General features: G+C 56.6%; 2 protein-coding genes and 1 non-coding gene across 15 annotated transcripts; 2 read left to right on the top strand and 1 right to left on the bottom strand.

The window, feature by feature from the left end:
* Positions 1 to 322: 322 nt before the first annotated feature.
* Positions 323 to 8,910, bottom strand: TRIP10 (thyroid hormone receptor interactor 10). Of its 6 annotated transcripts, none has more exons than XM_032628770.1 (16): positions 8,795 to 8,848; positions 8,587 to 8,647; positions 7,510 to 7,625; positions 7,369 to 7,425; positions 6,356 to 6,503; positions 6,217 to 6,279; positions 5,909 to 6,013; positions 5,694 to 5,822; positions 4,947 to 5,093; positions 4,631 to 4,825; positions 3,422 to 3,589; positions 3,049 to 3,158; positions 1,411 to 1,543; positions 1,053 to 1,195; positions 852 to 973; positions 447 to 741 (listed from the first exon to the last, which is right to left on the bottom strand). In XM_032628770.1, exons 4-16 carry the CDS (start codon positions 7,404 to 7,406, stop codon positions 593 to 595), a joined length of 1,650 nt encoding a protein of 549 aa, XP_032484661.1. In that variant the 5' UTR covers positions 7,407 to 7,425; positions 7,510 to 7,625; positions 8,587 to 8,647; positions 8,795 to 8,848; the 3' UTR covers positions 447 to 592. The 6 variants fall into 6 exon arrangements, with proteins under 6 accessions (XP_032484660.1, XP_032484662.1, XP_032484663.1 ...); XM_032628766.1 differs by having other exon boundaries at positions 8,587 to 8,637; positions 8,795 to 8,838; XM_032628769.1 differs by lacking the exon at positions 3,422 to 3,589 and having other exon boundaries at positions 323 to 741; positions 8,587 to 8,637; positions 8,795 to 8,838.
* A 2,111-nt stretch (positions 8,911 to 11,021) lies between these two features.
* On the top strand, positions 11,022 to 17,740 carry GPR108 (G protein-coupled receptor 108). 8 transcript variants are annotated; one of them, XM_032628646.1, is made up of 18 exons: positions 11,022 to 11,172; positions 11,882 to 12,001; positions 12,810 to 12,860; positions 13,090 to 13,172; positions 13,993 to 14,117; positions 14,234 to 14,295; positions 14,382 to 14,450; positions 14,547 to 14,651; positions 14,862 to 14,995; positions 15,104 to 15,179; positions 15,674 to 15,747; positions 15,837 to 15,954; positions 16,041 to 16,171; positions 16,257 to 16,300; positions 16,554 to 16,603; positions 16,793 to 16,876; positions 16,979 to 17,097; positions 17,292 to 17,740. In XM_032628646.1, exons 1-18 carry the CDS (start codon positions 11,053 to 11,055, stop codon positions 17,362 to 17,364), a joined length of 1,638 nt encoding a protein of 545 aa, XP_032484537.1. In that variant the 5' UTR covers positions 11,022 to 11,052; the 3' UTR covers positions 17,365 to 17,740. The 8 variants fall into 8 exon arrangements, 7 of the variants coding, with proteins under 7 accessions (XP_032484537.1, XP_032484539.1, XP_032484536.1 ...); XM_032628648.1 differs by having other exon boundaries at positions 16,979 to 17,121; XM_032628645.1 differs by having other exon boundaries at positions 16,979 to 17,103; positions 17,292 to 17,614.
* A 2,665-nt stretch (positions 17,741 to 20,405) lies between these two features.
* TRNAE-CUC lies at positions 20,406 to 20,477 on the top strand. Its single transcript has one exon. It is a non-coding gene; the product is annotated as a tRNA-Glu (tRNA).
* Positions 20,478 to 20,799: the final 322 nt, after the last annotated feature.

The raw sequence follows: 20,799 nt of genomic DNA, 5'->3' as shown, positions 1-20,799 counted from the left end.
GTACTTTCTAGGGGTTATGGTGGGGATGAAAGCTCAACGTTTGAATGAGTTCATAGGTGAAGAATGCCTGGCATACAGTAGGTGCTCAACAGGTGCTACCTGTCCTTGGTGAGCTGCAGTGAACACCAAAGGGGTGATGTCTGGCACCCTCCTCCCTACTAGAGTCAGAGACAAGCACCCAACTCCTAAGAAGGGGCAGGGTTTGTCTATGGTGTCCCCAAGTTCGCTTCCCCTTCCTCGTTCCCTGTGTGGCCCTTAAGGAGGGTGGTATTTGAATATCCAACCCCGGTATCCAAATCTCCTAATAAGGCACAGACTACAGGAGCTTTCCATCATTTTTTTATATAAAACAAAACGGCCCCAGCCGAGCGGCAGGAAGAAAAGATTTGAAACATGAGTATGTACATCGATGGTAGAAGGCACAGCGGGTCCATGTGGGGTGAGGAGTGGGGGGGTGGGGCTGGGGGCAGCAGGTTACACAGGTCTCAGCTGAAGCCACGGGGGAAGAAATAAAGTGCGTAGGTCCTGGGGCACCCCCCGTGGCCCAGAAGCAGCAGCCAACAGCCCCCCCTCTTCCTGCCTCTGGCAGGGTTCAGTTGAGTGTGACACGGAGGTAGGAGGTGGGCACGTAGCCCTCACCTCCCTGTTTCCGCCTGACTCGGGTCCAGCCGTCGCCTTTATCTTCTTCCATGAGACTGAGGTCCTCGCCCTCGGCCATGGAGATGGTGCCCTCGCTGGACCCTGTCATGGGGGCGGCGGTGGGCTCAGGTCTGCTGGAGGCGGATCTCAACAGAACCCCGCCCCAAACACCGCCCCCAAAGCCACCGATGCGCCACCCAGGCTGTCCTTACCTTCAAAATGGTAGATGGCCACACAGTGACCTATGGGGGATGCAGGCTCCTCCTCAAAATCCTCGTCGAACTCCGTGTAGATGGGAGCATCCTGACCGTCCTCGGAGGGGGGCTCTTCAGAGCTGGTGGGAGAAGGCAAAGCAGGTGGAGACAGGTTCACCCGGGGTCCGGGGACAGACCCACACCGGCCTCCCTGCTCACCTCTCCTTATCCTGTGATCCGTTGTTGCTGTTGCTGCTGCCGTCTGGTGGGGCGCTGGCTGGGGGGTCTGGAGGCCGAGTGTGCCGGCCCAGGGTGTCCCCCCGGTTGCTCAGGACCCGGCTCTCGGCTTCTGCCAGCCAAGCCTGAGAGGAGGGGACCACACAGTCAGCTCCATGGCCAGGCTCTGGGGTCAGCCCACTCTGGCCTGGAGGTTTCCTGAGATCACCCATGCACACCCAAGGCAGTGATGAGAAGCAGCTGAAGCAGCCCCCCCAATACCTCCCTGTCCCCCTCCCTCCCCCAAGAAGTGACTCAGCCAGGCCTGCCGGCCCCGCCCCTCCCCAGGGTCTTCCCTGACCTCATACTTCTGTAATTCCAATTTCAGACGTTCGATGTTGTTCAGGGTTTCTGTGATCTGGGGTTCCAAGCTGGCCGGGTCCCCCATCTGGGGTGTCTTCTCATATACATCCTTCATTTTCTTCAAGGCCTCCCTAGGGTGAGACAGACGGAGGAGAAAGAATCCCATGTGATTTAACAAACAAAAAATGTGGGCTTTGCTTCAGGGAGCTCAGCCAGTGCTTCATAGCTTGGGTTCAAATCCCAGGGTGGGCATTTCTTAGTTATGTGAGTTTGGGTTAAGTTACTGAAACTGTGTCTCAGTATGCTCGTCTGAAAAAGAGAATAATGGGACCTATATAGCTATGTCTATATATCTCCTGGGAGTTGTCGCGAAGACGAGAACAGTGCCTTTATGTACTCAGATATATACTGAGTGCATACTACATACCAGGAACCTGTCCTAGGCATTAGAAATATAGCACTAAACAGGACAGTCAGGGTCCTACCTCTACTCACAATCTCTCAGGAAAACGGGAATTCTAATGATGCACGTGAGGGGTTTAGAATGGTGCCTGGCATACAGTAACACTCTCTAAATGCTAAGTATTACTATCACTAGCCCCCTGTCCCTACTTCCTCCATGTAATGGTTATAAGCATGGTCCTCTGGACTATGTCAAACCTGGGTTCAACTTCTTTCCAGTCCTAGCACCTGATGCACATTACAGATGAGGAAACCGGAAACAACTAGAATTCAAGGCCAGTCCGCCTGGACTCCAGAGCACGTACCCATAATCCCCCCATGATAAAAACTCAGGAATGACAGAGTTCTCGAATAGAACTTTACACCAATAAAAGCCGTTTTTGTACAAGAAGTTCTGTGCAAACGGCAAAACATCATTTGGCTGTCTGTCCACAAGTGGCAAACGTCATTCTTATTATGTAAGAGGACTGGGAAGAGAATCTTGTTGCTTGGAAAGAGTGAGTAAAGATTTTCTTTTTTTAATCTGGCAGGTTTCTTTATCGTTATTACGTTAAGTGTTTTGAGTTATTAAGTGAATAACCATATGCTTCTTTTTCTTTTAGCCAATTAATGAAGTAAGTGAGACTGATAGATGTTTTGATATTGAACCATCTTTGCATTACTGGGATAACACCCGAATGATCATGATTTTTTTGTGGTCTTTTTTTTTAACTGCAGTAAAATATACATAATATAAAATTTCCCATTTGAGCTATTTTTAAGTGTATGGTTCAGTGGCATTAAATCCATTCATGTAGCTGAGCAATCACCACCACCGCATAATTTTTTTTTTTTTTAATACACCATTGGACTTGCTTGGCGAGGATTTTGCAATCTAAGATCATAAGTTAATTAAATAAGTCCATAATTTTATCTTCTTGAATTCTTGCTAACCCAATTTTGGAATTGAGATTCCACCAGCCTCCTAAATGAGCTGGCAGCTTTCGCTCTTCTTCTGTTTGTTGGAATGACTTATGTAAGATGGGAAGTCAGCGTTTCTTTTAAGTGTGGTAGGAATCACCTAGAAACCCATCAGGGCCTGGAGTTTGTTGGGGAGGAGATCTTCGAGTATCATTTCAATGTAATTCATTTATTATTTCACCTTGTTCCTTACCTGCCCACCCCCTCACCTTACCTCTGGTCGATCTCCTTCTGTAGTTCACGGTTCCGTTCTTCCAGCTGCTGCTGCAGCCGCTTTCTCTGCTGCTCCGGGGGCAAGTGGCTGAAATCCTCAGTCACCACTGTCTGCAAGGTGGAAGAAGGCTGAGCTCGGGAACACAGAGTCTGAGCTTCCAGGGTCTAAGACATGACTGAGACACACCAAGTCCACCTTCCTCCCCACCCAAGGTTCTTGGGGGGCAAGGCCATGCACAGAGCAAAGCAGGTCCAGGTGGGGCCATGGAAGGAGGGGGCCCAGCCGGCGGCAGGAAGCGAGCCCAGGGTCCCGCCACCCGGCCGCTGGGCAGGCTGGGGCCGCCCACTCCTCCTCCCCCGGAGGCCTCACTTACCCCACGGCTGCCTCGAAGGCTGCGGAAGGATGCTAGCCGCGGTTTGACTGACTTACTGATCTCACTCAGTATGGCCAAGGGGTCGAGGCCGGAGCGGGGGGACGGGGGTCCATTAGGTAATGCCGAGGGCAGGGGGCCCCCCAGGGGGGAGAGGGGTGGAGGGCGCGGCTACCAGCAGGGGCCAGGGAGGACATGGGTCAGGAGGGGCAGGAGGACGTAGAGAACAAGGACGGATGAACGGAAGGACAATGGATGCAATAAAGAAAGAGGGGAAAAAAACCAAATGGAGAAAAGAAAAGAAAAAAAAAAGTAAGAAAACCACAACTCAAGATGTACAATCACACACAGAAAATGCATGCAGAGAGCAACACAAAAATCTGGGAGGTGGCAGGAGGGCATTAATTAGATTGTGAGCCAGAAGGCCAGACCCCTCCCCCACCCTCCACCTCCCTTGCATCCTATGTCCAGTTTCTAGAATGGAGACTGGGGGTACAGGGAGGCCCATGTTTCTTGTCCCCCTCCCCAGCTTTCTGGGCTCACAGTCTAGAAGGTGGAGGGAGAAGCATGCAGGAATCAAGGTCTCAGACAAATATGGGGCCATAGACGTCAAGGGCAAACTGAGAGAAGGGTCAAAGGCATGAAATACCAAAAGGGTTACAGCTGGGGTTTAAGCTGGGGGACGGTACGTATAAACTGAAGGGTATCAAAGTATACACCAAGAGGGATCCAAAGTATAAAACAGGAGTCAAAAGGTATAAACTAGGGACAAGGGGATTGTCAAAGATCTAAGAAGCCAAGGGTGTCCAGGTGTGTGCCTGACATTGAAAGCTAAAAATCCCGAAAAAACCAGCCTGAGGGTGGGGCGCCCAGAGATGCACTGGAGGATTGGAGAGACCCAGGGGGGAGTCCCTAGCGCTGGTGTCCCAATCCCTCACCCAGCCCTGAATACCCAAAGCAGTTCTTCTCCCAGCATCCCGAGAAGCAGCAGACAGACGCCATAGGCCCCCCTCCTTGCCCCCCACTCCCCAGCCTCAGGGGACTCCCAGGCCAATTGCCCGGCCGCCTTCCTTCCCTCCAGCCCGGGCCAGCAGCCAAGAGAAAAATTCCTGCCCAGGACTCAGCGTTCCGGCGGCTGGGGCTGACTCAGTGGGGGCCCCTGCTGTCTCCACTCACACCCATCCCCTCCACCCCAAGGGCCCCGGCCCCCACCTTGTTCTTCTTGCTGAAGGGCCAGCGCTTAGCTCGGCTGCGACCGGGGCCTCGGAGCTCAGGCCGTCCATCTGAGGGGGTGCCCAGGCTGCTGTCCGAGGGCACGCGGTTCATGGGCTGGCTGAAGTCTTCAAATTCCACGTCGCCCGGCCGGGCAAAGCCTGACTTGTGCAGCTCGATTAGGACCTGGGAGTCCTGGGGGAGGGGATGGTGAGGGGCAGTCAGGGGAAAGACTGGGTGCCTAGCCTTTGGGCTTCTCCTCCTGCCCTCTCCCACCCCCCCCCGCCCCTGTGGTCCACTGGGACCAGGCACCCACATTCTTGGCATCCACAGCATCCGCGGCCACCTTCATGCCCTCCAGACACTTGGCGATGATGGGTACCACCTGCAGCTCAGCCTCTGACAGGAGCCTGTACCCAGCCCCCAGGTGGGTGGCCCGCCGCTCGTCCATGTCCTGCAGCTTCTGCAGGGACAGGGGTGTGGGGTCTCAGGGGTGCTGATGGAAGGGCTGGTGGCAGAGTGATTCACTACACGAGCATGATGGAGACCCACACTGGCCCCAGCCCCAAGCCCAGTCTGGCAGGGAAACACAGAATCGAACACAGAGACTTCCAGCTCAGTGTGGTCAGGGAAGAAACAGGAGGCCAGGGAGATTTCAGAGGAGAATTTGAGGACCTCCCCTCCCCTTGCCTAGGGAGTCAGGAAAGGCTTCTCAAAGGAGGTGAAGCCAGGGATTTCAAGAAAAAGCAGACCCAGCACCAATACTGCTGGGACAGAGAGTAGAGTACAAGGCTGAAACAGAAGAGGGGAAATTTGAGATCTTTCAGAGGTGTTGTTAGAGTTGGGGCTTGGAAGAATAAGTAGGAGTTGCAAAAGGAAAGAAAGACAAATCTGGCAGAAAGAACAGCTTGAGTAAAAGCGGAGCACACTTTGACTATTTGTTTCTAATTCCTTCTCAATTTAGAGATTAGGGCATTACAGCCAGGGTTTTGACAAATGTGTAGGAGTTGGTTAACTCTGGGGTTTCAGGGGCAAGGTAGGGCTGGGGGTGTGGAGCACTTACATTAAATATCTGGGGCATCTGGGAAAAATAGAAGTGAGCCTGGTCTCGGTTGAAGCGCTGTAGTTGGGCTGCATATTCATTTTTGCTTTCTTCTGCCATGTGACTCCGAAGGTGGGCCTGTTGCTTGGCCTGAGGAATATCGAGGTGGGGGTCATGGCCCAGTTCCAGCCTTGCCCAACCCTGACCCCCAAGTGTGTCTCAGACCCCACAGGCACCTTCTCCACATCAGCCTTGGTGGCATTGATATCCTGGTCCAGCCGCTCGGCCGTCTGAGCTGCCTTCTCAGCCTCCCGGCAGTCCCGCTCAAACTTACGCTTACTCTGTGTTGGGGACAGAACCAGAATGAAGGAGCCACCAACCAAAGTTTCATGGACTGGTGGGAAGTCACGCAGCAAATGGGGGTCGGGGCTGGAAACCCACAGCAGAGGTGGCGTCCTGGCCAAAGGGGATACCTCTGTGGGTTGGCAACCCTCACCCAGCTGCTCGGGGCCAGAGCCACGCTTCTCCACACCCACAAACTCACATTCTCTAGCTGCTTGAAGCCACTTTCCAGCTGCTGCTGGGCCCGACGGCCTTCTTGGAAGTGCTATGGAAAGAGGGGGTGATAAGGCTCACCCTGGTTTCAGGGGCCCTTGGGAAATCCCAGAGAGGGGATCACCCACCATCTTTCTCTCCTGTTTCATCTCCTGTGAGTACTTGGCCAGCTCGAGACACACGTGGACACTGAGGTTCTCGGCCACCAGCTCCCGCTGGCCCGCAAAATCATTCACCTCTTGGAGAATCTGCACAAATGACTGTTGCTGGCTGAACCTGGGATGCGGTGGAGGGGGACAGGGGCTGAGGGTCAGGGTCCCCAGGAGCCACATGCCCCAGGACCCACCTCTGTATGAGAAAATGTGAGCCCCAAGACATTCACCCCAGAAGCAATGATATATTCTGGTCTGCATCCCCAACCCTTGGGGGGGACAAAGAACTCACAATTCTCAGAATTTGGGGGGTTTTAGAAAGGGGATATCATGCTTACACCATCTTTTTGCATCACCCTAGTGGTGTCAGCGGCAGCATCCTGTAACCAAATACTATAAGTGTTTTTGCAAGGAGAAATATTAATGTCCACGCTAAGTGGGATAAAAACCAAGACCGTAATGAACGTAATAAACATCAAGTCAGTTCAGGTCGGAGGTTGCCTCCAAACAAGTGACCAAAAGAACTTTTGATTTCTAGAGCTTTTTGGATTCTGGACCTGGGGACCTGGAATAAAGTGAAATGGTCTGGGCATTGTTTAAACACGTTATCTTAATCTTCACATGAGCCCCTACAAGGACATCATCATCATCCCCAATTCACAGGAGAGGAAAACAGAGGCATAAAACTTAAGTCACTTGCCCAGAGTCATTCATTTAGTAACTGTTGGAGCCTCTCCCATTTAACAGGCGAGGAAAATAGAGGCGGAGAACTTGAGTCAACTGGCGGAAGCAGTTTGGCTGGAAAGTAGTGGATTTAGAATTCCAACACAGGTAATACGGTTTCTGCATCCAAGCTCATACCTCTAGGTGGAACTTGGGTGAGAAGTGAGGGGTCTGCTTGGGTGGCCCAGCTTGAGGGAGAAGAAGTGGGTCCCATACCCCCTGCCCTCCCAAATCTAGCCCTGCATCAGTCCCCTCTTCATTCTTACTTGGATTCTGGGTCATCTTTGCCAGGTCTTTTGGGCATATATTTTTTCACCAGGCTCCTACGGAGAGAGGCAGGAAGGCTGAGCCCCCAGCCCTCCAACCGCTCCCCCTAACCCCAGGGCGAGGCCACCCTAGGGTCTCACCGCAGCTGCTTTGCATAAGCCTGCTCCACCTCCGTCCGCTCTTTCACGAACTTCACGTATCTGTCCAACAGGTCCAGACCCCACTGCGTGTGCCGCTCGAGCACCTCAAACTGATCCTAGCGGGGGATTGGGAGGACCGGGGTCAAGACCTTGGGACCCCACAGCCTCCGACCAAGCGGCAGGGGAGCCTCCACGCTCCAAGCTCCAAGAAGGCGTGGTTTCCCGGCCCCGCCCCGGAGCGGCGCGGGGGGAGGCAGGAAACCCGCGGGAACCCCCTCCCCTTCCCGGGAAGGGCCAGGGAACAGGGGCGGGGCCCCAGCTGGACTACAGGGTCCCCTCTCCCGACGTCCAAGAGAGGTGTGGAATGGAACAAGGCCACTCCCCCTGCCCCGGCTCCCCTAATCCCCCCCAGATTCCAGAAAATCCGGCCGGCCCGGCGTAAGTCAGGGCCAGAGGCGCAGGGTTGCCTGCAGCCTGGGGGGGCCTCTGAATGGCCAGAGGGTGGGCACCAGGTTCCCCGGTTGCCATGCTTCCCCGGGTGCCCCGAAGGGTGACTCAGTTTCCCTCACTGATTCCACTGCGCCTCCAAAAGAAATCCCAGCATTGGTGTGGGGGGCGATCTAGTTACCCTGGGACACCCAGGAACCGAGGAGTGCCACCGTCCCCAGAAGGAGGAGGGGTCAGAGGTCCCGGCTAGGAAAGGGGAAAATTTCTGGGACTTCCAGGGCACAGGTTCGAGGCGGTCAGGTGGCGGCCCCTCCCAGTGTCTAGGGCGGGCTGGGGGAGGGGGCTGAGGCCGAACCTCGCAGCCCCCTTCCCCCTACAGGGTCCCAAGCCCCTGGTTGTTGATTATAGGCAACGTGAGGGCGGTCTGTACTTCCAGGTCCCACGTGGGGTTGATAGTGGCCAGAGGGTCCCCTCCCCCGCCCCAGTCGGACAGGCGGAGGGCGGGCAGGGGCCCAGGGGCCGTAAGATAAGCCGCCGGCCCAGTCAGGGCGCTCAAAATAGGTGACCTCTCCCGGCCGCTCCGGCCTGGTCCCAGGACTTCTTTTGCCCTCCTCACTATGAACCCCGTACCTCAGTTTCCCTACGCCGCTCCTGCAAGGTCGCCCTCCGCTCCCGGGCGTCCTGAAACGCCCTAGGAAACTCCGAATGAGGGCGGAAAGCGGGGATTCCAGGGGTCGGTGGAAGGGAAAGCGCAGAGACCCTCTAGGGTACTGCAGGGCAAAGCGGGGGTCTGGACCCCAGGAAGGGAGGAACTTGGAGCCGGGCGGATCGGACTCACCCACAGTTCGGTGCCCCAATCCATGCTGCTCCCGCCGATGCCAACGCCGCCGCCGCACCCGGTCCCCACCGCCCGCCGCCGGGAGACTCAGCCAGGGCTCTGAGCCCGGCCCCGCCCCGTTAATGCCCCGCCCACTCCAGGCTCTGCCACGCCCCATAGGCTCTGCCACGCCCCCGCCCGCGCGGAGCTCCGGCGCAGCCCCCTAAAGGTGAGGCACACCCCAGGAGGCGGGGCCCACAGACGCCCCGCCCCCCCTTAAAGGAACGTTGCCGCCCGAAGCCACTGGACAGACTCCTTAAAGGACCCCCACCCATTTTCCAAATCCCTTAGGACCCCTCTTGTCCTCCCCACACCTAACCCGCCCTGGATTGTTTTTCCTTTCCTTTTTCCTTTCAACCATTCATTAAAGGGCCAAGACACAAACCCCAACCCAAGAGGTTCTTCCCCCACCCCATCGCAGGGAGAACCTGAGGTCACCTCGCTCTGGCGGGCCGGCCCGGCTCCAGACGTCTACGTTCGTCCCACTAATGGTCTGGCCCCTCCGGCCACAGGGCGGATGGGAGGACTTCGATCCTGTCCAGGACGCGCCTCCACCAAGGCCTGGTCCATTAGCGCCCCCACCGCATCCTGCCTCCTTCCCCAAATCTGCGCCTGGAAACAGGACGAGCTGTCCTTGGGGCGCCGGGCCCAGGCCTTTCCCCGGCTCGCGTCCAGTTCGAGCCTGCACCTGCCCATTTTCCAGTTGCATCCATTAAGGCACAATCAGTTTTAATTGTCTGCACCGACCCTGGGATTCCGACTCCACCCCCGACGCCCCTAGAACCCTGGGGCTTGGAAGTCTGTCGTCCCTGTCATAAAAGTCTGTTCACACGTTGTTAATCCCTTTGAGGCACTGGGATGAAAGGGGAGAGATCCTAGCAGCAACCTCCTTCATCCTCTCCCTCTTTTGGTGCTTTCTCTTTGGCTACAGAGGTGACAGTCGCCCCAGCTGGGGCTGGGGGCTCCGGGCCCCCGGGGACAAGTTAGGCTCTGAGCCCGCAGGCTCCCAGTACACAAAACCGAGGAGCCCAGGAGGATCGCTTCGATCCGGGAGCCCACACTGGGACAGATGGCTCTGCGAGGACCTGGCCCCACCTGCTGGTGGCTTCTGAGTTAGAAAACTTCAAATTACAAAGTAGACGTGCTCCGGAGGTTAGAGGATCAGATCGAATCAGGAATTCAGCCTGGGGTCTGGAACTCGGTGGCTCAGCCTGGGAGTAGGGTCTCAGCCTCTAAATGAAGTTGGGATTCATCCCAGATTGGCACCACAGTTGGGATGGAGTCTGACTGGGATAGGAGGCTTAGCAGAGGGGTCAGCCACCCAGTCGAAGGCCTGGGACTCAAACTAAGGTCCACAGGTCAGTCCTAATCTGAGGTCAGGGGTCAGTCCTAATCTGAGGTCAGTCCAGGTGGAAGCTCAGCCAGAGATTAAGGCTCAGTATAGGCTGAGGGTAGTAGGGGGTCGGGGAGTCTAAGTTTCGGCGGAGGTCAGGGCTCAGCTGCAGGTAGGAGGCTCAGGCTGGGGCCGGGATTCAGCCTGACTCAAGACCAGCCTGGGATCTGGGGATGGGCCTCCAGTTGCCTCACTCCAGGACAGAAGGGTCCACCTAAGGCTGGTGACTCAGCCTGGGATCATGGGTCATCCTAGGGTCAAGACTTAGCTTGGGGCCAGGTTTTGGCCTCTCGGTGGATCAGGAAGATTAGGAGAACAGGACAGGCTTTAGCAAATGCATGTGTTTACCAAAAGCCTGAGCTTTGGCTGGGAGCCACATCCCCGTGGTAAGAAAGGGGACGTCCGTCCTTAGGGATACTGGGAAGTGTAGTTTATTGAACGCCCCCTTGAGCTGTTTGCTCCCCCTGCGTTCTGGGTAATGTAGTTCTGAACGGGTCTGTCAGTTAAGAGTGGATGGAGGAATTCCCCTTTGGGGGACCGGATATCAGATGCATCACAATTGGTTGGATGGACTGTTTATCAGAGTACATCCGGGGACAATCTTTCTAGTGATTGGTGAGCTTGGAGGCGGGGTTAAGCGATATCAGCACTTCCATTCGGGGCTCGGGCTGTCCATTTGGTGTCGTACAGGGTGCGGGCTCGAGAGGAGACGATTACTGATTGGTTGAGTGGGCTGAAAAAAGCTGAAGGGTCGGCCCCCACCGTGCGACGATTGGCGGGCTTAAGGGCGTCAGAGGCGGTGTCAGGGGAGGCGTTGGCTTCAGAGATGGCAGTGAGCGAGAGGAGGGGGCTCGCCCGCGGGAGCCCCGCGGAGTGGGGGAAGCGGCTACTTCTGCTGCTGCTGTTAGGCGGTTGCTCTGGGCGCATCCACCGGCTGACGCTGACGGTGAGTCCCCCCGCGCGGCGGTCTGGGGTGTGGGTCGCAGCTTTGGCCCGGAAAAGCCCCTGGCTTGGAGTGGTTTCGTCCGGATGGAGCGGTCCGGCGCCCCCCGCTTCCAGGTCCGGAGTGGTCTCGTCCGAGGAGCCCCCTCGGTCCTCCGGTTGGAGTTGCCTGGCCCGCCGCGCTGTAGTCGTGCCCCGCCCACCGGGGGGGGGGGGGTTCATCTCCGGAGACGGCGGACTCTGAGTCCTCTAAATTCTTGGGATTGCTTTGGGGACGCTAGGGACCCTTGACCCCACCCAGGGAAGTCCCTGGGGGTTCTAGAATAGGGTCCTCTGGGTACTCACTGGGATCTTGGGGGCTCAGTTGGAATCTAAACATTTTCCGGGAGGTGAGGGCCAGGCACCCCAAGATGCGTAACTCTGCTCTCCGGGTGATGCTTACCCAATAGGGAGACTTCCAGGTATCCCAGACTTTCGAATCCTGGACTCTCCGAACAGTGGCCAGAGGATCCGGAGCCACCCTGTCCCTACCTGGGATTAAGGTTATGGCCTCCAGAGCTGGCCCTCTCAACCTCTCCCGTCACCCTTTGGACCTGTCCTAAATATAGAGATACCCAGAGGGGCCCGAAGCCCTTGGGGGAACCTCATGCTAGAGCCCTGGGGCTGGGCTGGTGGGAAGTCTGAGCTGCCTCTGCCTTCTTGGTCTCTGGCAGGGGGAGAAGCGAGCAGACATCCAGCTGAACAGCTTTGGCTTCTACACCAACGGCTCTCTGGAGGTGGACCTGAGCCTCCTGCGGCTGGGCCTCCAGGAGACAGATGAGAAAGCCCCATTGGTGAGGGGCTTTGAGGAGTTTGCTGGAGGAGGGAGAGGTGCACAAGTTTCTGAGCTCCGCCCCCCTCCCCCCGCCCCAATTCTGGATTCACATCCTAGCTCTGCCTCTCACCCATGTGATCTTGGGCAAGTCCCTTGATCTCTCTGAGCCTCTGTTTCCTCATCTGTAACTTGGGAATAATAATTTCTCATGCAGTACGTGCCAGGCACTGAGCTGGGGGGAGGGGAGCCTACCAGTGAACAAGATAGCCCCAGTTCCTGCAGTCAAAATGAGAAGTTAGTGTTTATCGAATGCCCGCTGGGTACCAGGCACCATGCAAATCTATTTCCATGAGTCTGTTCTGTCATAGCCACCTCTCAGGGTTGCTGTGAAAATATTACACCTGTAAACCCAATGTTACAGGTGTTTACACAGACTCAGAGGCATGTGGCTTACTCAGAGTCCAAGAGCCTGGATGTAGATCCAGGTGTGTTGGCTTCCAGAGCCCAAGGCAGGGAGCCATGAACATTCTATTTAATTTATTTTTTACATCAGCATTTTAAATGGGGGGAAACAGGGTGGGTAGGTCGAGGACCAGCGAAGGTCTCCCTGAGGAAGTGACATCCCAGTCAAGGGGCAAGGATGGTTAGGAGTTAAAGGAAGAGGGTTGGGGGGCTGGGGGCAGATGGGAAAAGTCAGTGAAGTGAGTGAACACGGAACCTCACGCTTAGTAGGCTTTGAGGAAATTCGAGGTTACGTTACTATTGCCACTGATCGAGGTGGCTTGGAGGTCCCTGCTGGTGTCCCTCACATCATCTCTTTTTGCCAGGTGGGGTTCAGTCTGACCCGTGTTCGATCTGGCAGTGTTCCTTCCTATTCAGTGAGTGGAGGGGGCAGAGGGGGAGGGGGGGAGGGGGGGAGTGTGGAGGGGCAGGGGTGGTGGAAGGGGAGGATGGTCTGTCAGCATCTGGAACCCAAAGGTCCCTGTCCTTTCCCAGAGCGGGGAGCAGGGAGAGACCCTCCCTTGCCTGGGTGGATGGGGAGGAAGGCAGAGTGAGGCTGGACCAGTGGGAGGGGGTGACCAAGGCTCCCTGCTGCCCACTCTCCAGAGCCGGGACCCTCACGACTGTCCTCTCCGGAAAAACAGTAGCAACCTCCTGGCTGTCTTCCTCATCAACACCAAGGATTTGCAGTGAGTTGGAGGGCTGGTGGCTCCCCTTAAGATCCATCATTGGGGTTTCCCTGGTTGTGCTACACACATGAGCTGATCAGGTGGAATCAGAACCAGCCAGAAAGAACCTTGACTCCTTTGGAGAAAGCCACTCGCTTTTTTTTTTTGGCCACACCACGCGGCCTGTGGGATCTTGGTTCCCAGACCAGGGATTGAACCCGGGCCCTCGGCAGCGAAAGCACCGAATCATAACCACTGGGCCACCAGGGAATTACCATCACTTGCTTTTTAATTTTGCCTTCAAGCCTTCTGATTATGGGAGGGAGAGAGGGGAGGAGTGCCCAGGCAGTATTAGGGTCTCAAGGCAGAAGACCCAACACAGAGGGGTGTTGTGAGAATTAATACAAGTCATTTGTGCGTGTAGGATGCACCCTGTGCGCCAGGCAGCATCCTGGGATCTTTACAGGTGTTAACTCATTGACTGCTTAGACTGTTATTATCCCCATTCTAAAGATGAAAAAACTGAGGCTGAAAACTGGGATTTGAACCCAGGGTCCAAAGATACTCTGTTGCCTCTCTGTATATACAGCATTTTCTTTTTAAATAGTGTGTACTTCAGTAGAATGAGTGACTTAATGTCACAGGAAGTGACAACTAATCCTCGGTACAGGCAGCTCAGGGACGCAGCAGCCATCTCGATGGGTGGTGGCCAAATGCTGCAACTTGGTGACCACTGATGGAGCCCGACGCTGAGCCCCAGAGGGCCCGAGGGGCCATTGAGTCCCTCAGCAGAGCAGGTGTGCCTGACCCCAGCCTTCAGCCTCCCAGCCTCATCCCACAGGGTCCAGGTACGAAAGTATGGGGAACAGAAGAAGCTGTTCATCTCTCCCGGGCTCCTCCCCGAAGCGCCCTCCGAACCAGAGCTCCCGAAGTCAGAGCACAGGGTCAACCCCAAGGTGGATGGCGGTGAGTCAGGGTGGCCGTGCGGGCACGGAGGGGTGGGTGGGCAGGGCCGCTCCACACGTCCCGCCCATCATTCTGCTGTCTGTCTATCTCTAAAGTCACCTGCTTGCCCCTGGCAGGGACCACTACTGCACCCGACAAGGCCAAGTTGAAACCCACAGGGTCACAAGCCGACCAGCAGGTATGGGGAAGCCAGGGCAGGAGGGAGGAAGACCCGCCCCCGGGGGGGGCCGGCTGATGCCCCATGGAGGTCCTCTGTCCCCTCAGAGCATTGCTGGAAAGGACCAGGACCTGGTGTTGGGCCTGGGCCATCTCAACAACTCCTACAATTTCAGTGTGAGTGTCCGGGGGTGCCTGCAGCCCCTCCCCTCCACAGAGTGGGGACCACCCACGCTGAGGCCTCCTCTCCCCTCTGTCTGCCCCACCTCCCAGTTCCACGTGGTGATCGGCTCGAGGGCCGAGGAAGGCCAGTACAATCTCAACTTCCACAACTGCTACAACTCGGTGCCGGGCCAGGAGCAGCCGTTCGACATCACGGTGAGCAGGGGTGACGAGGGTGGGCAGCAGGTTTGCGGAGCGCTCATTGCAGGCCAGGTACTCCGTGCCCATTTGGGAGACGGGAAGACTGAGGCTCAGAAACAGGGAGTCGGCCAGCGAGAGAGCGGGAGAGCCACAGACTCACACTCAGGGCCCCGCAAGTCTGGAGCTAGCACGCAATCCCCTTGCCCACTGCTGTCCCCTCCCCAGGTAATGATCCGGGAGAAGAACCCCGAGGGCTTCCTGTCGGCGGCGGAAATCCCCCTCTTCAAGCTGTACATGGTCATGTCCGCCTGCTTCCTGGCCTCCGGCGTCTTCTGGGTGTCCATCCTCTGCAAGAACACGTAATGCCTTTGCCCCTGGGGGTTCCCCACCTCCCCTCATCACACCTTCCCACTCCTGCCCCTGACCGATGCCCTCCCACTCTCTTCTGTCCCCGACTCCGCTGCCAGGTACAACGTCTTCAAGATCCACTGGCTCATGGCAGCCCTGGCTTTCACCAAGAGCGTCTCTCTCCTCTTCCACAGTGTGAGAGCCTTGGGCCGGGAGCAGGATGGGGTGGGCTGGGGTGTCAGGGGCCAGGAAAAAGCCCCTACAAGCCACTCCTCAAATCTCTGCAGACCCTGGGCTTGGGAGTTCCATTTGTCCATACATTTGTCCATCCATTTTATCACCGTGGCCGGCTGTGCATCCAGTCCTGTCCAGCTGTGACCGCCCACCTTTCAGTCTGACTGTCTGTGGGTCCAGCTATGAGTGTCCACCGGGCTGATTGTCTAACTGTCCATCCACCCGACTGTGACCTTCCCTCCATTGTCATGGCTGTGACTGTCCAGCCATCTGTCCGGCCGCCGTTCTGGCTGTGACTGTCCCTTTCTCGGTCCACTCACCATCCTGATCATGACCTTCTGTTCAGGCCACTTCCTGGCCACCCATCCGACAGTGACTGTCGGTGTTCCCAAACCACCACCATCTCCATCCCCCCCTCCATCTGTCTGACTGTCCATCCGTCCATCCACCTCCAGATCAACTACTACTTCATCAACAGCCAGGGCCACCCCATCGAAGGCCTCGCTGTCATGCACTACATCACGCATCTGTGAGTGCCCTTCTCTGCCGGGGGCAGGAGGCGGGCAGGGGAGGGCTGGGCCCCCGAGTCTCACCGCAGCCCCTGCCCGCCTCCACCAGGCTGAAGGGCGCCCTCCTCTTCATCACCATCGCCTTGATCGGCTCTGGCTGGGCCTTCATCAAGTACATCCTGTCCGACAAGGAGAAGAAGGTCTTTGGGATCGTGATCTCGCTGCAGGTGCACATGGAGGCCCCAGGGTGGGCAGGTGGACATGAGTGTAGGCTGGGCCCGCCCATCCCACCCACCCCACCCCCGCCCCGCAGGTCCTGGCCAACGTGGCCTACATTGTCATCGAGTCCCGTGAGGAGGGCACCAGCGACTACGGCGTCTGGAAGGAGATCCTCTTTCTGGTGGACCTCATCTGCTGTGGCGCCATCCTCTTCCCCGTGGTCTGGTGAGGACCCCCACCCGACCCCCTCCCCTGCAGGCACGGGTGGAGGCAGTGCTGACTGCCCCCCACATCACCCACTCGTTCCCAGGTCCATCCGGCATCTCCAGGACACGTCTGGCACTGATGGGAAGGGTGAGCTGTGCCCTCGGCCCTCAGCCTGCTCCTGGTCCCTCTTGCTGACCCCTGGATGCCCCCTTCCATCCCCTCTGACTGCCTCTTCCTGCCTCTCCACCCCCTCACCATCCTGGGACATCCCCCTCCACACTATGCCCCTGAGACACTCACCCAAATGTTCTCCTGTCCCCAGCCCTTCTCCACCCCTGTCCCCTTCGTCCTGCCCCCTGCCTCCTTCCCTTGACCCCCACTCTCTGTGCCTACCCCTCAGTGGCAGTGAACCTGGCCAAGCTGAAGCTGTTCCGGCATTACTATGTCATGGTAGGAGCCCTGTGCTTACTCGGGAAGTTTGGGAGGGGGAACAACCAGCCCATTGGCACACCCACCCTAACCCCTCCATCTGCAGTCCCCCGGAGCCCCGCCCCCCCGCCCTCTGCCCATAATCCCTGGCCCCCCTCCCCAGGCATCCCCAGTGGTCCCTCAGCCCTGTGCCCACCCATGTCCCTGCAGGTCATCTGCTACATCTACTTCACACGGATCATCGCCATCCTGCTGCGGGTGGCCGTGCCCTTCCAGTGGCAGTGGCTGTACCAGGTGAGCACTGAGGCCCCAGGTGGGGCGGAGGGTGGCCCAGACAGTGGAGGTGGAGGTGGGGGCGTGTGCCTGACACTCCCACTCTGCCCCCTTGGCCCCCAGCTCTTGGTGGAGGGCTCCACTCTTGCCTTCTTCGTGCTCACGGGCTACAAGTTCCAGCCCACAAGGAATAACCCGTACCTGCAGCTGCCCCAGGAGGACGAGGAGGATGTGCAGATGAAGCAAGTGTGAGCCCTCGGGCTGGGGTGGGTGGGGCTTGGGCAGCAAGGGGCCGGGAGGGCGGGGCTGTGGGGGCAGGTGGGTGGAGCCTGGGGCAGGGCCAAGAGGCTCTGGGGTAGGTGTGATGGGCTGAGTGGGCGGGGCCTGGCTCCCCTTGGCTCACGGATTATCTCCTTAACTGTCTGTCTGCCTGCAGAATGACCGATTCTGGGTTCCGGGAAGGCCTGTCCAAAGTCAACAAAACGACCAGCGGGCGAGAGCTGTTGTGATCATGTCCCTGCCTCGGACACTCCTTCATCCCCCTTCATCCCCCTCTCTTCACACATTCCCTGCTCCGGCTTCTCCCAAAGAGCGTGTGGGGAGGAGGGGGGCAGTGCTCACAAGGCATCCAGCTCCCTGGGACCTGAGTTCCTGGAGCCCATTCAGAAGAAGACAGAAAGCCCCCCTCCCTCACAGATGTTGAGCACCCTGTCCCCACTTGCAACTGTACAATAATGACCGATCTGTTTTGCTACTCCAGTTTCTTGCCTTTCTGGGGGTTGAGAGCTAATGCAGGGGTTTGAAATTGAGAGATCCGTTGGGGGCACGGGGCGGGGAGAGGTTGCAGTATCCATTGCTTTGCACATTCAATAAATGTTAATTGAGCGACCACTGTGTGCCAGGCCCTGTGCCGGGTCCTGAAGACAGAGCAGTGACCAGGACCCATCCGGTCCCAACACTCAAGGTGTCACCAGACGGTTCCATCACAGGGCCCTGACCCAGCCTGGGGAATCAGAGGTGAGCAGAGAGAGTGGGGAAAGACGCAGGCCCAGATGAGGGGACAGCGTGTGCAAAGACTGGAGGGGAGAAAGAAAATGGTGATTGGGTGACTCATAAGTGGCTCAGGCTGAGTGCTGTATTCTAAGGCTTCTATTCTAAGGCTTCCAGGGTCTTTAACTCTTGAAAAGCTTATGAGGCACAGAAAGGCTATGTAACTTGCCCAAGGTAACACAGCAAACAAGTTGTTAGAAGGCTCAGGACTCAAAAACACCAGCAGTCTGGTTCCAGAGCTGCCCATTCCCACTGCGTGCACTGCCCCTCTGCACCTAGACTCCCTGCCACCAAGCCTCTTGACCTTGCCCCCATTTGCTGTGTGACTCTGTTAAGTGGTTTAATCTCTCTGTTTCCTTGCATGTAAAATGGGGACCCCACAGAGTTGAGCATCACACATGATAATGGGAGTCTGGCTCAGCACGGTGCCCTGCAACACAGCCTGACCTTTCACGGATTTCTCTGAACCTTGAGGAGTTCAGATTAGAGATGCACCTGGTCACACACCTGCACACACACCTGTGGGCAGACCGCCACGATGCATTTCTTCCCCCGCCCCGCTTCACTCTTTAACTAGAATGCTCTGAACCTATTTTGGAGCTCTGAAAAATACTCCTTGGTGGGGACCACAGGCATGGGCCAGGGGGAGGGAATCAGGCTGGGGTCAAGGCTTCCTGCAAGCGGAAATGTGTCTAACTAGGGCCCAGATGAATATATAGCCCAGCCAGACAAAGAAGGAAGTGGGAAGGCATTGCAGACTGAGGAAATTATGCAGCAAGGCAATGCCCAGAATAGCTTGCAAGCTCCACTGCAGGTCTGGCTTGGCCAGTGGGAGGGCAAGAGCAGCTGGCAGAAGCCTAAAAGCAGGCAGACACACTTGGACTTGATTCTGGGGCCCACGGGAGCCAAGGAAGAGTTTAAAGCAGGGTGGGACGTGGTAGTACAGGGATGGCGTTTTACACCACGTGCATGCTGGGGTGGGCAGTCATGGCTCTCCCAAGTTGTCCCCGCCCTAATCCCCAGAGCCTGTGACTATGTTCCCTTACATGACAAGAGGCACTTGACAGGTGTGATTCAATTAAGGATCTTAGAATGGGGGATGATTCTGGATTATTCGAGTGGGTGCGTTGTCATTACAAGGGTCCTTTTAAGAGGGAGGCGGGGGCTTCCCTGGTGGCGCAGTGGTTGAGAGGCCGCCTGCCGATGCAGGGGACACGGGTTCGTGCCCCGGTCCGGGAAGATCCCACATGCCACGGAGCCTGTGCTCCACAACGGGAGAGGCCACAACAGTGAGAGGCCCGCATACAGCAAAAAAAAAAAAAAAAAGAGGGAGGTGGGAGGGTCAGGATCAGAGAATGAGATGTGATGCTGTAAACAGGCTAGTGTGATGTGCTTTGAAGATGGAAGAAGGGGCCACTAGCCAAGGAATGTAGGCAGCCCCTAGAAGCTGGAAAAACCCAGGAACGGATTCTCCCCTAGAGCCTCCAGAAGGAACACAGCCCTACTGACACCTCAGTTTCAGACTTCTGCCCTGCAGAACTGCAGCATAATAAATGTATTGTTTTCCAGTGGGTTTTTTTGTTTGGTTGGTTTTGGTTTTTTTGGCTCAGCAGCCATGGATCACGGGCCCAGCCACTCCGCGGCATGTGGACCAGGGCACGAACCCGTGTCCCCTGCCTTGGCAGGCGGACTCTCAATCACTGTGCCACCAGGGAAACCCAATAAATGTCTTGTTTTAAGCCACCAGGGCTGTGGTCATCTGTTATAACAGCAGTCAGAAACTCATACGGTTTAAGGAGCACAAACTCTGGAGCCCAGCTGCCGGGTTCAAATCTCAGTTCTTACCAGCTAGAGGATCTTGGGCAAGTGGCCAAAGCCCTCAGTTTCTTTATCTGTAAAACGGGGATAGTAGTAGCACCTAAGTCATTTGGAATAAACAAGTTAGATGCATAAAATCGTTAAGATGCTGTAGCCAAGATGTTCACAGTCATTAGCGCATAGTCCTGTATCATGCATCATAATTTTATAGAAAGAATGCAAAGGTGTGTTTTAGAAAAAAAAAATGCCCAGTTGCTGTGGACTAGATGACCTGGAAGAGGTGAGTTTACAGCAAGGAGGCCGGGGCCTTAGGGATGGAGAGAAAGGATGGGTTGGGAGAGAAAGGATGGGTTGGGAGAGACAGCCTAGGGGTCACAGGGCTGCTCACAGGGGATGGATGAGGGAGAGGGAGGAAGCGGGGGGGGGGGACTCTGGCTTGGAGGCCCGGAGGGACTGTCACCGAAATAAGACGAGAGAGAGGAGGGGCAGGTGTTAGTAAAAATAAAATTCAAGTACATTGTGCGCTGGCCATGTGCTGGGCACTGGACTCAGCTTGCCTGATGCCACGTGCTGTCACTTCAAGACTCAGAGGGAGGTTCCATGGTTGTGAATGTCTAATTTACAGATGAGGAATCGAGGCTGGGGGAAGGCAGAGCTGCAGTCAAAACCTCCGGCCCGGAATTCCCTGATGGTCCAGTGGATAGGACTCTGCATTCTCACTGCGGTGTCCTGGGTTCAATCCCTGGTCGGGGAACTAAGATCCCACAAGCCCTGCTGCGCAGCCCAGAAAAAAAAGGGTCCTTGGTGCCCAGGCCTCTGCTATGCTGTGTGAGGTGGTGGAGGGAAGGAGCCAGAGGGCAAGTGGATGGGTTTAATCAGGTCAAGGTTAACCACAAGTTAATGAGTAATGAGTTGGGAAGGGGGAGTCCAGGCTGCTGGTGGGGCGGGGAGCTGGATGGGGGAGGTGGTTGGAAGCAGGGCCTGGCTCTGGGTCCTGGAGGAAGATTCCCAGAAAGCAGTATAGCACCCATCCTGGAACTGGCGGGGGTCGTGGGGAGGGGGAGAGGGGGGTCTCT

This window comes from Phocoena sinus, chromosome 3 (genome assembly GCF_008692025.1).
Source record: "Phocoena sinus isolate mPhoSin1 chromosome 3, mPhoSin1.pri, whole genome shotgun sequence".
Classification (NCBI taxonomy): Eukaryota; Metazoa; Chordata; class Mammalia; order Artiodactyla; family Phocoenidae; genus Phocoena; species Phocoena sinus.
Note: the sequence above shows the minus strand (reverse complement) of the source record. Positions and strands in the feature narration are given on the sequence as shown.